Genomic DNA, 12,862 nt, shown 5'->3' with positions numbered 1-12,862 from the left:
CATCCTTACTTTTATATTACCATTATTTGATTGTACGTATTCCTTTTGAGTGACTTCAAATCCTTTATGGAAAGAAAGAGTGCATACATACAGAACCTAATAAAGTAACCGGCACAGCTAGTTTATGAGATGTTCATTTTTTTTTTTTTGAAATCTAGGATTTCTGTTTTACTGTTACCTTAAAGCTCTTCCTGACTATCAATTCCCTTCACCGCCTGCGATAGGATTTTTCCCGAGTCACATGCGGGTGTCCTGCACACGGAGGGTTTCAGCCTTGGTTAGCACGGTGCCAGGCAGAGGGATGGTGAGCCAATGGGGCAGACTGGTATTCTCTCAGGCGGGGCCAGCCTTAGTCCGGCTGTCAGACTAAGAACCGCATGCACTTTGACCATCACAATTGCCTTTAGGTGTCGGAAGTTTGAGGTCCCTGAGATAACCCCTACTCAAAAGCAAATACTCCTCCACGGAGGGACATTTAGAAGCTACCTAGGAAAACAAGTGCCTCCGTGAATAGTTGTGAGTCACGCACTGCTCTACGCATCCCGTTGTTGTTATAATTCATTCCACTGTGGTCTCAGTCGGAACCCTCAGCAGAGGCAGGGCAAAGCAAATCCAAAGCATCGTGCTCATCTGCAAAGGAAGGAGGGAACCGGACAGGCCTGCAAATGGCCTGGAGGAGGGAGCTCCTCACACTCCCATCTGTCCAGCCACGAACCAGCAGAGGGGAAAGGGCACGACAGCTTTGAAGCTCTCTGCCACTTACTGGTACTGTGACATTTGATAAGTCTTGCCCATTCTCTGAGCCTCGGTTTCCTTATCCCCCAAATTGGGGGTAAAAGCCCAAACCAAAGACGTATTTTAGTGTAAACAAGCAGTAATATGTGTAAAGGGTCTGGCATTTTGTTGGCCCTCGCACATGTTCAATCCTTGTCCTTCCGCAAGAATAAGAATAATACTTAACATTTATTATGTGCCAGGTGCTATGCTAGACTGTATGGAAGCAGACACAAAGAGAATAGTGTTTCTGCCCTTCAATGAATGATAATTTGTGTTCATAAGACACGCACTGTGTACCTCGTCCTATTCAAGCCTAACAACAGCTCCGTGAGGTGGGTGATGTCCTTTATTCCCATTTTACAGATTAGGACAGCCGTCTCCTGGGAGTGGTGGAAACACCTCTCAACTGCTATGAGAGAGACGTGGATTAAACACTGTCAAGATGCTCCTGGGATATGAGGACTGGGAGATCATAGCACCACTGCGAGGGTGTGATGGGTTCTCTTTACACGGAAGTTTCAAGCAAACCCAGAGAGACAGCTACTAAGTTGGGGGAGGGGGTGAGCCGTCTGGTTAAAGCAGCTCCAGTCAGGCCCTAGGGAGGGAGTTAGAGGCCGTCCAATGTTTATTTTGTTCTTCTGGTTCTCTGCCCTTCAGGTGTCTGCAACAGCACCCCGAGGAGAGCCTGCCCACAGCCAGCATCATCCTCTGTTTCCACGACGAGGCCTGGTCCACCCTCCTGAGAACCGTGCACAGTATCCTTGACACGGTGCCCAGGGCCTTCCTGAAGGAGATCATCCTGGTGGACGACCTCAGCCAGCAAGGTGGCTATGGGCTCCTCTCAGCTCTTTGGGTGGGCCTGGACCCTGGGGGGGTTCCCATGCAAAGACTGGGGTTTGGAACCCCTGGAGGCCAGGTTCCCAGAAGCATACCTCCAGATGAGGATTCAGGTGCAGGTAACTCATGAGTGAAGAGCCCCAGGGGCAACCAGTAAGGAAATAGGGGGAGAAGGCATAGAGAGCACAGCCACCAAGCAAGGCAAAGAGGTCTGAGCCAGAGTCCGGGGAAGTAACTCCAGCCTGATCCCAGGGAGGTATCTCCCAGTCCCAACCTCCACACATCCTAATACGCTTCTTCCCAAGACACTCTAGAATCACAGCAGGGTAGCCATTCATATGTGCTCACTGCCTCCTAGACACTGGGTGATGCACTTGAGCGGATTAGTCATTAAATCACTCTTGGTTAGCCTAATCCATTCATTTTTCAGATGAGGAAGCTGAGGCCTAGAGATGAGACTTGACCAGGACTGAGTCAGGCCAAGCGCAGCAGAGTCGGGCCCAGAGCCTAGACTCGCAGAATCTGCTCAGATGTTTACACTGACGGGAAACTCACTACTAGGGACCAGCCCATTGCATGACTGAGTCACTAAAAGATGATGGAGACAGAAGAAGGTTCAGCGGTTCTCAAGCTTGAATGTACATCAGAATCACCGGGCTTGCTAAAACACTGATTGCTAGCTTTTCCCCCAGAGAGCCCCCAATTCTGGTATTGGGCCCAAGAATATGCATTTCTAACGATATTTCAGGTGATGGGGATGCTGCTGGTTTATGTACTGCACTTTGAGAAACACTGCTTTTCTTTGGGGGGCTTCAGGCCCATATGTCTGTATATTTCTACCAGTGTTGGATCAAAAGTCTATTACTAGTAGCAAGGGAGTCTTGGGGTAAGTGAGTGATTTTAGCTGCACTGAACAAAGTCAAGCTTCTTCTAGTAGGGTGGGGGGTGGGGAATGAATGTTGGATAAGACAACCAGCAGTGTTCAATACAGTGGAGTCACCATCGGGCTGTTTTTCACATATCCAAGTTCAGAAATTTTAATAGCTTTGCTAATAGATGTCCTTCTCTAGGGAATGGACCTGGGGCTAATAAGCTTACCAGAAAAATAATTATAAAGTAATAAATAGGCAAAAAATTTTACCACCAAGAAATTCAACAGCCAAGTGACTGGAAATCCATCCACTGCTCGACAGTTTCCTCTGCAGAAAAGTCTCCTTGGGGAGCCACATGCTGTTTAAAAGGTGGAGCTTTAAAAAGACTGCCTGAGCCTCCCCTCACCGGAGACCCAGTCACCAAAGCAGCAGGGCTGCGTGTATCCCTGTCAAGACTGTCTCTGGGCTGAGGAACTGAGGAAATCCTTGCTCTTTGGCTTAGTTCTGTTCAACACACACGCACTGAATGCCTACCATAGGCCAGCCCTGTGCTAGGGCTCAGAGCAGTGGAAATGGGTGAGGTACGATCCCTGCCCTTGAGAACGTCTTAGTTCAGTGATTAGGGGCGCCCCATTTCCACGACTTCATGGAGGACGCTACTTCTTTCTGAATACATTATTCCTTTGGTCTCCACTGGCTTGTTCATCTTGGCGTATGTGTGCACGCACACACACACACACACACACACACACACACACACACAGCTTTTCTTATCTTACATGAAAAACCTAAGAAGCCTCCCTCATTCTTTATCCCCTATGGAATCATTGTTCCTAAAGAAAGTCTAGATTCTTGGCTCATTCTCTTCGACCCACTGTGCTGCCCACCCACCCCTACCACTACAAGGAGACCACTTTGGCCAGCACCACCAATGGCCCGCCAGCAGCCACATTTCACGGACCCTCTGTCTTGAACCACTGTCTTAGGTCAGATTTCTTAGAAGTGGAGCCTGAGATGAGATTCATGTGCTCGTGATTTGGGGGGCACTGCACTCTCAGGGGAACCCCATAGAAGAGTGGGGGAAGTAGGAGAAGGAGAGGAAGGAGCTAAACCAAGATGAGGTTTCAGATGAAGTCCAGCCACAGCCCGATCCCACAGACAGCTCTGCAGTGCAAGCTGCACCTCAGGATCTGTCCTGCCTTGGGGCAAGAAAGCGGGTTTTGGTAACCCTGCACTGTTTGGTCATTGGCCCTGGGCACGTGGGGCCAAGGGTGGTGTTCTGCATGACTCTCTGGCACTCACAGGAGAGGCAGGTCCATATCCAAGGGCCTGTCTCCAGAGAAGGATGCAGACTACAATTAGTAGTAAACCCACAGCTACATGAAAACCAAAACCAAACCAGTAAAAGGGACCCTAGGGCATCTGCGTAGGGCACCAACAGTATCTGCATACCCTCACTGCTGCAGTTAGAGAAGGTTAGCCACTTCTCTCCTCTCCTGGTTTTATGACCATCTCTGCTGGTTTTTACCAGAGAGAATACTGACCCACCCCAAACTAACTAAGCAACTTACATCCTAGCAACAGCCACAGTGGAATGTATCTCAGTCTCAGGACGTTATGCTCACCCCAGCTCCCAAGAGAATTGCTGATAGTGATCCTAGTGACAGTCGTCACAATTTCACCGGCTGTGGTGTCTGTGACCCCACTGACCATGACTCTGTCAATTCCAGGACAACTCAAGTCTTCTCTCAGCGAATACGTGGCCAGGCTGGAGGGGGTGAAGTTGCTCAGGAGCAACAAGAGGCTGGGGGCCATCGGGGCTCGGATGCTGGGGGCCACCAGGGCCACCGGGGATGTGCTGGTCTTCATGGATTCCCACTGTGAGTGTCACCCGGGCTGGCTGGAGCCCCTCCTCAGCAGAATAGCTGGTGACAGGTAACTTCGCCCCTGAGGTCTGGGGAGGAAGAGGTGGGATTGGGAGAAATTATCGGCAGCCTCAGCCACTCACAGAGCATCTATCCACCACTGAAAGAGTCCCCAAGTCTCCTCCGCCATTAGACAGCAGCATGTGTCATTGTTTTTTTTCTGATGTTTGAGTTTGAGCCTTTTCAAAAGCACAAGGAGGTAACGTTGGAAGGGAAGTTAGAGGTTCTCCAGTCCATCTGCCTTGTTTGCTGCCTTCTAGACACAAAGACTGAGGCCTGGAGAACAGCTTCTATTAAGTTGCAAATACTCCTGGATAGGGTAACATCTTACCATGGTTATCACTCTGTTTGATGAAAAGTGAGCAATTTTAATCAAGATTGTAATATAACCTGAGAAAAAGTCTTTATACTTTGCTCATAGGTACTTATCCCTAAAAAGAAAGCATTAGACCCGGTGATTGCTAAACTTCTATCAAGAACCAGCATTGCTTTTCTGGATGAGGGGTCTCTAATGTTCTAACCAAGGCCTCAGGAATGTGCAGTCAGAGACAATTGCATTAGCCAAACATTTAAAATTTCTTCTTTGACCATTTTCCATTCTTCTTTCCCCATCTTACTGTCATTTACTCCCCCACTTCCTGCTCTCCTTATACAGTTTCTAAACATGTCTTGTCGACCATTTTCTTCAACCTGAATATCCCACTAAGGAAAAGCAAAACCTGGTGGCTAGCCCACCTTGGACCAGCCCGTGGGGTTTGCAGAGGCCTATTACACAGTAGGGGTTCAACAAATGATTGCTTCTGACGATGCCCCGCCAGACAGGGCTGATGCTAGAACCAAGCCTTATGACTTCTATTCTTGCATTCCTTCCCCTGGTAAATGTTCGCTGTCTCCTTTGAAGTTGGGGATGACCACATATAAAAAAAAGTCATTACTGGACGAGGAGGTAGAGGAATTAGCATATTCCACTAGACGGAGGAGCTTTCAAGCAGCACAATGCAAATTGTTAATAGTCCAGCAATTCCTTTTTAATAAAGAACCATCAGAGCTCAAGCGAAATCAAGAAGGATTAATTATGCAGGACCATGACGCAGATTACCGCCCATCCCTGGCTATTATCTCAGAAGAAAAGGAAACGTGCATAAATCCAGCACCAAGACCAAGGCAAGCAAACACGCGAAGCCTGCAACTCTGCCATCTTGGATTCTCCTCTCAAAATCACAAGGACCGTGTATCTTTGGAGCAGGACCTAAAGTTGGTCCTGCCTATTCCCTGCATAGACAGATGGCTTTCGGAGGGACCTGTAAAACCATCTAGTCCTACCTCAGGATTGCACTGCTGAAAAAAACCGAGTTCCTAGGAGGGCAAGGAGACCCCTCAGGGTCATACAGGCACTCAATAGCTGGGCTGTTTTCTTTTATGCAGACATTTAGGAGCCTGGTCATATATTATTAAGCCATATGTATGCATAACCCTAACAGATCGCTTTCGTATAATTCTTCATTGACCTGCCCTCCTCGTGAGATGTCTCAGGCGGCTAATTCTGCTCCCGTTTCACAGAGAGGGATGTTGGGGCTCCCTGGGGTGAAATGATCTGCAAGGGCACACAGAGACTCTGCAGGTGAGCCAGGTGTTCCAACTCTGGGTCCACTGCTCTTTTTGTTGTCTAGGAATTATTTTAAGAATTGGAGAGCGGTACCTGATGACTCAGTCAGTTAAGCGTCTGACTCTGGTTTGTGATCTCATGGTGTGTGAGTTTGAGCCCCATATCGGGCTCTGTGCTGACAGTGCAGAGTCTGCTTGGGATTCTCTCTCTCTCCCTCTCTCTCTCCCCCTCCTTTTCTTGCTCTCTCTCTCAAAATAAATAAATAAATAAACTCTATTAAAAAAAAAAAAGAATTGGAGAAGCTGATCAGGGAGTAACATTTGGTCATACCCACCCCCACCCTGGTTGTGAGACACGTGTTAAAACATTGATTAGAACAAGCCCCTCATGTCTGCTTCTCACATTGGTGCCATTTTCACAGATCTGGAGATTTCTCACTCTAGGCTGAGTGAGGAAGACTTGGCAATACCTCAGTGTCCTCAGCTAGAAATAAAATGGGTCTCCCTGAGAAACCTTCCACAGTGAAGAGGTGGGTCCATGAAATTTTAATTTCCTGGGCTCTTCCCTTCTTCTCTTTATCAAACTTCTCCCCATCTCCTTCTCTCTCATTCTCTCATTCTCCCTCCTTCTCTCTGTCTGTTTCTCTCTCTCTCTCTCTCTCTCTTGCACACGTGTGTACACACACACACACACACACACACAGCCTCTGGTCCCGGACCCATTCTGGCTTGGCTTCCTCATCATGTCCCCTCCCTTCTGTGGTTTGACCATCTTTTTGTGACCCCCCACCTCATTCACAGCTTCCTGTGCACCCTATTTGCTCTGGGACCTAGTGTTCACCTTGAAGGCCTTTGCAGGTGAGGGTCTGAAAGAAAAGCTACCTCTCTTGGGTCTGATTTCTCATCTCTCTCCACTGCACACAGTGATACTCTGAAACCTGCAGCTGGGTCCCCTTTTAAGGTTTGTTTTACTCCCATGGCAACTTTGCTCAAGTGTTCTTCTGGCCTCCTGCGGCCACTGACCTCGTGTAAAGCAAAGCCATAGAAGCCAGTGGGCACAGTTCCTAATAGCTGCTGCTCTTTGAGAGAGGAAAGGTCCCCAGCTGAGGTTCATGGCAAGAGGCATTCTGTCACCAGGTGAGGACCCACTGTGCAGAAGGTAAGAAAAGGTCTTTAAGAACTTTCATTAAAAAGGTGGAGTGGTGGGGCGCCTGGGTGGCGCAGTCTGTTAAGCGTCCGACTTCAGCCAGGTCACGATCTCGTGGTCCGTGAGTTCGAGCCCCGCGTCAGGCTCTGGGCTGATGGCTCGGAGCCTGGAGCCTGTTTCCGATTCTGTGTCTCCCTCTCTCTCTGCCCCTCCCCCGTTCATGCTCTGTCTCTCTCTGTCCCAAAAATAAATAAAAAACATTGAAAAAAAAAATTAAAAAAAAAGAAAAGGTGGAGTGGGATGATGAGTAACAGTGTAACAAGCCATAAATCAACTATTTCAAAGAGCCATAACTTCCTCATCAACCTGGTCAGAGGGTTCAAGGCCTGGTTCCTAGCCCTGGTTCTCTGTCCCTGCCCACAGAACAGGTCTATGGAGAGCCATATGGCAACTTTGTATGAACTGGTAACAGGATTCCTTTCTTCATTACCCTTTACTCCCATTCCTCAGAACATGTGTCATAATACATTCATTTTGTAGAACAACATACCTTAATGATAACTGCCAGAAATTTTAGAAATAGGTATGCAAATTTCCAACGTCAGTATTTGAGGCATTCTCTAAGTTTGGGCAGTGCACAGCCCACATAACTGTACATAGCAGCCCCAGACGGAGTTACTCAAAGAGCAGTTTTTGTAGAGCAGAATTAAAGGTGCTGATTGGTGGTTGGTTTCCATGTAAAGCAACAAAGGTGAAGATCAAGGGTAGCGGTCAACTGCCATGTGCTAACTGCCAGCTCTAGTACCCAAGCCATGGAGTGAGAGTCATGGCCCTAGACAAATGAAGGTTTCCAGTGGGAAGGGGGCAGTCCTTAGTGAAGTGCTCAAAGACAACACCCCCTGAGGGGCGATGCTGGCTCCAGAGGTTAAGTTGTTTTCCACTTAAATTGGGTCTGGTCCTCTATCTTAGAGACACCTAGTTCTTTTTTTTTTATTATTTAAAAAAAATTTTTTTTTTGATATTTTTTCATTTTCAAGACAGAGACAGAACATGAACGGAGGAGGGTCAGAGAGAGGGAGACAGAGAATCTGAAGCAGACACCAGGCTCCGAGCTGTCAGCACAGAGCCTGACGCGGGTCTCGAACTCATGGACTGTGAGATCATGACCTGAGCTGAAGTCAGACGCTTAACCGACTGAGCCACCCAGGCGCCCCGAGATACCTAGTTCTTAAGGTCACCTAGTGCTTAGCCAGGGCTGGGCCTGCTCAGTGGGGAGAAGCAAGAACCACTCTGCCCTGCAAGAGGTGAAATGATGGAAAGCAGTCTGAGGAATCCTGTGTAAAAGTGGTGTGTGTGTGTGTGTGCGCGCGCATGCGCGTGCACGCTGAGGAGCAGCAGGGGCCCAAGATGCCTCCAGCCCACAAAGGGATCAGCCTCCTTTTGGTCTCACGCCCCTGGGAAATTCTCCAGCCCTCATCCTACTCCACACCCCTCAGCATGACAGAGTCTGAAAAAGCCAGCCGCGGCAGTCCTGGGGTCACCCTTGAGAAGCAAGAGCTCTGGGGCGAGAGAATTTAGAGCCTTGATAATTTCCCCAACACCGAGAATCTGGGTGAACTTCCAAAATGACTGTAGTTGTCATAGACCCAGAGGGACACTGAAGCACAGGAATAATACAGAAGGATGAGATAAACTAGGGCTTACAAATAAACTAGGTTTGGTTGGTAAGGTTGAAACCCCAGTTAAGCCGACCTCATGTATTACAGTCAACAGTCAACCAGTGTTGGCTGATAGCTCTCCTACCTCTGTGTGTCTTGTGAAACCCAATCGCCTGACCTGGAACTTAGAGAGGCTTACGAGAGAATCAGCCTTGCACTTGCCTGAGAGTTAAAGCTCAATTTGAAAGAGAGAATGATGGCATAAGCAGACACTTTGAGCTCCTTCCAAGTCAAACAAGGCAGCTCTGCCATGTTGCGTTGAGCGTATTCCAAGAACACCAGACACATCTGTAGGTGCAAAACCCAAAGCTAAATATAAGACTGTTTGGGTTTTTTAAATCACCAGTTTTGAGTCACTAGACTACAGTCACTCCCTAATTCAGCCGTGGTCAAGCAGCTGCTATCCTCTTAATCTCTACCCAAAAGGCACTTAGAGAGGTTCGTGAATAATCACCTAAGTGTCTGGTCAAGATAGAAGCAAAAGGAGATTTCAGACAGGAAAAGGTAGCGTTGGATATGAGGGGTGATACGGTTATTAACAGCGAGCTTCGCATAGACTCTGAGGTTCCAGCAAGACAGAGCAAAAAGAGAAATTCGATAAATTCCAGAGTTCCCATTTTCTGGTCAAAAGTAATGTACACCTTTGTCAGGAAGGACACAGCTCGAAGATCTAGGACCAGCAAGCTGTATGGATGCTCGGATGCAATTTCCTTTCTTGTCCTGTTATGATTACTAAGACGGCACAAATTTGAGGGGATTCTTCAGGATTCAGCCACACGGCTTCCCGGGCTCTCGATTCTGAAATTCCACAAAATGCTTTGCCCGGAGCCAAATCCATTCCATCTGCTCAGTTCACTCCGCCCTAAGTGGGGACTTGGGGTGGGGGGGGGGGGTTGGGTGTCCTCCTTTCTTCCTTGATCTTGCCTCTCAGTTTTCTTTGGTCAATTCAGGATGCCAGAAATAGTGGAGACCCAGAGGGATTAAGTTTCCCTTCCCTTCCAGAGGCAACAATGTGAAAAGGGCAGGAAAACCATATCAGAGTCCTTGCTCTAAATATAAACCCCATGACTTCTTATGCCAATGTCAGTCACTTGAGGACAGATAATTGAGTCCCAAGACCAGCCTGGCCCTCTCCATGTAGCCTGGGCTACCCTAGTCCTGGCCGTCTCCAAGATGGAAGGAACAGAGATGGACATCAATAGAAGTGTAAAACACAGCGTGGCTGGCATCTCTCCTGCCAGGAATCTCTCTTCTCTTAGAGTGGCACCTCCCAGCCACCCCCGAGTTCAGGACTGATCTATTTCCTGGCATAGATTTTAGAACTGATAGTCATTGGGGGCACCTGGGTGACTTAGTCAGTTGAACGCGACTCTTGATTTTGTATGATCCCAAGGTTATGAGATCAAGCCCCACATCAGGTTCCACGCTGAATGTGGAGCCTGCTTAAGGTTTTCTCTTTCTCCCTCTGGCCCTCTCCCCACTCATGCTCTCTCTCTTTGTCTCAAATTAAAAAAAAAAAAAAGTAACAGCCATGAGAGAAAACCTGTGACAAAACAGAAAACAATGCGACTGAGATATTGGCTAGGTGGAGATCAGCTCCTGGCACACCACCGGAGTGGTCACCTGTCTAGTTACAATGTGAAGTTGTATGTAAGCGATGAACCACAGAACCTACCCCCAAAAGCAACAGCACTCTGTATACACTGTATGTTAGCCAACTTGGCAATAAATTATATTTGAGATAAAAAAACAAGCTTCTGACCTGTACCAGTTTCCCACATTACCCTCCCTGAGGTCATATCCCAGGCTGTTGCAAGCAGAACAAAACAAACAACAATCACACAAAAGGATAAAATACCGTCACCAACAGCCATCAGTAAATGAACAAGCAAATAAGTCTAGACGCAGGACCGCCATTTGCTTGTAGACACCATGTGCCCACATACACTTGCATTAACATCAGGGACACGTCTGGGGCTTGGCAAACCTGATTCCTCAAGCCAATCAAGTTGTATAATACAGGAACAAGAAACAGACCCTAGAGCAGGGGCCCATGAACCTTCTGAAATTATGCATAATACTTTGGATATGTGCCTATGATTATTTTTCTGAAGAGGAGTCTACACTTTTCAAAGGGAAAAAGACCCCAAAAGAAGTCAATAGCCATAGTCCTAGAGTGTTACTGCTGAGAAAGGTATTTGTGGGACGTGGTTCAACCTCCCACTTTACAAAGGAGGAAACCAAGGCCCGGAGAGGTATGGCAGCTGTCTCAAGATCACACAGCCCATTAGTGGCAGAGCTGAGCCTAGAACCCCATTCTCCTGTCTTTCGGTGTTATCAACAGAGGTTTGTGAAAAAAGAAAGAGGCAGGGGGGCGCCTGGGTGGCTTTGTCGGTTGAGCATCCAACTTCGGCTCAGGTCACGATCTCGCGGTTTGTGAATTCAAGCCCCACTTCAGGCTCTGTGCTGACAGCTCAGGGCCTGGAGCCTGCTTTAGATTCTCTCTCTCTCTCTCTCTCTCTCTCTCTCTCTGCCCCTCCCCTACTCACACTCTGTCTCTCTCTCCTTCAAAAATAAATAAACATTTAAAAAAATGTTTTTAAATAAAAAAAAGAGGCAGGCATGCTATTTAATGAAATGAGCTCCCAGCTCCTCATGCAAAAACATATTTTCTAGAACAGTACTAACAGAAATATAATGAGCCATGTATATAATTTAAACATTTCTTTTTTTTTTTTTTTTTTTAATTTTTTTTTTCAACGTTTTTTATTTATTTTTGGGACAGAGAGAGACAAAGCATGAACGGGGGAGGGGCAGAGAGAGAGGGAGACACAGAATCGGAAACAGGCTCCAGGCTCCGAGCCATCAGCCCAGAGCCTGACGCGGGGCTCGAACTCACGGACCGCGAGATCGTGACCTGGCTGAAGTCGGACGCTTAACCGACTGCGCCACCCAGGCGCCCCTAATTTAAACATTTCTAATAGTCACATTACAAAACAAAAAGAAACAGATGAAGTTAATTTTAATAATACATTTTAGCAAACCCAATATATCCAAAATGTTATTATTTCAACATGCGATGAATGGAAAAATTACTGAGATTTTTACATCTTTTTTTCATACTAAGTCTTCTAAATCCAGTGTGTATTTGACCCTTACACCACACCTCAACCCAGACCATATTGTGGCCACTGGCTCCCATACTGGGCAGTGCAAGTGTAGATCATCTTTCTAACCTCCAGTAAGTGAATGGTTTGTATCCCTTATTTGATTCCACAATGCTTTCCAGGAGCCGGGTGGTGTCTCCAGTCATAGACGTGATTGACTGGAAGACTTTGCAGTATTACCCTTCCAAGGACCTGCAGCGTGGGGTGTTGGACTGGAAGCTGGATTTCCACTGGGAGCCTTTGCCAGAGCGAGACAGGAAGGCCCTCCGGTCCCCCATCAGCCCCATCAGGTGAGGTTCTGTCACATAGCCTGCTTTATACCTCTGCTTCCTCAGGGTGGACTCAGCAGCCAAACTGCCTGGGATCTAATCCCAGCCCCACCAGTTTCCTAGCAAGTTGCTTACTCTGTGCCTCAGTTTCCTTATCAGTGAATTGAGGGCAAAGGGGTTGTTGGGAAGGCTAAATAAAAGAGTTCCTGCATGAAAACCATGGAGTGAGTGCCGAGCGCAACACTTGGTGTTATTAGTGTTATATTCTTATGGGAATGGGGTCCAGCTTAAGTTCCTCCAGGGAGCGTCAGTGGATGCCTCTGTGTGGGGCAGTGAGAGAACCTGAGCTGGGATCTTGAGCTAACTCTACTTCTCCAGGTAACACTGGAATTTCCCTGACCTCAAGTAGTTTCTTGCTAAAAAGGAAGAATTCAGCCAGGTGAATGCTAAGACACCGTAACTCTCAAAATATATCAAATTTTATGGTCGCTTGCTTGCTTTGGTTTTTGGGTGTGTTTGGGTTTGGGACAATTATTCTATTTAAG

General features: G+C 47.5%; 1 protein-coding gene across 2 annotated transcripts in view; it reads left to right on the top strand.

The window, feature by feature from the left end:
- The window catches only part of GALNT15 (polypeptide N-acetylgalactosaminyltransferase 15), a 47,357-nt gene that overhangs the window by 18,315 nt on the left and 16,180 nt on the right, over nucleotides 1–12,862 (top strand). For both annotated transcript variants that reach the window (XM_058729816.1, XM_058729817.1), the window contains exons 2-4: nucleotides 1,435–1,601; nucleotides 4,217–4,421; nucleotides 12,171–12,338. In XM_058729816.1, coding sequence (XP_058585799.1) covers nucleotides 1,435–1,601; nucleotides 4,217–4,421; nucleotides 12,171–12,338 — 540 coding nt within the window. The remainder of the gene's footprint in view (nucleotides 1–1,434; nucleotides 1,602–4,216; nucleotides 4,422–12,170; nucleotides 12,339–12,862) is intronic.

This window comes from Neofelis nebulosa, chromosome 5 (genome assembly GCF_028018385.1).
Source record: "Neofelis nebulosa isolate mNeoNeb1 chromosome 5, mNeoNeb1.pri, whole genome shotgun sequence".
NCBI lineage: Eukaryota > Metazoa > Chordata > Mammalia > Carnivora > Felidae > Neofelis > Neofelis nebulosa.
Note: the sequence above shows the minus strand (reverse complement) of the source record. Positions and strands in the feature narration are given on the sequence as shown.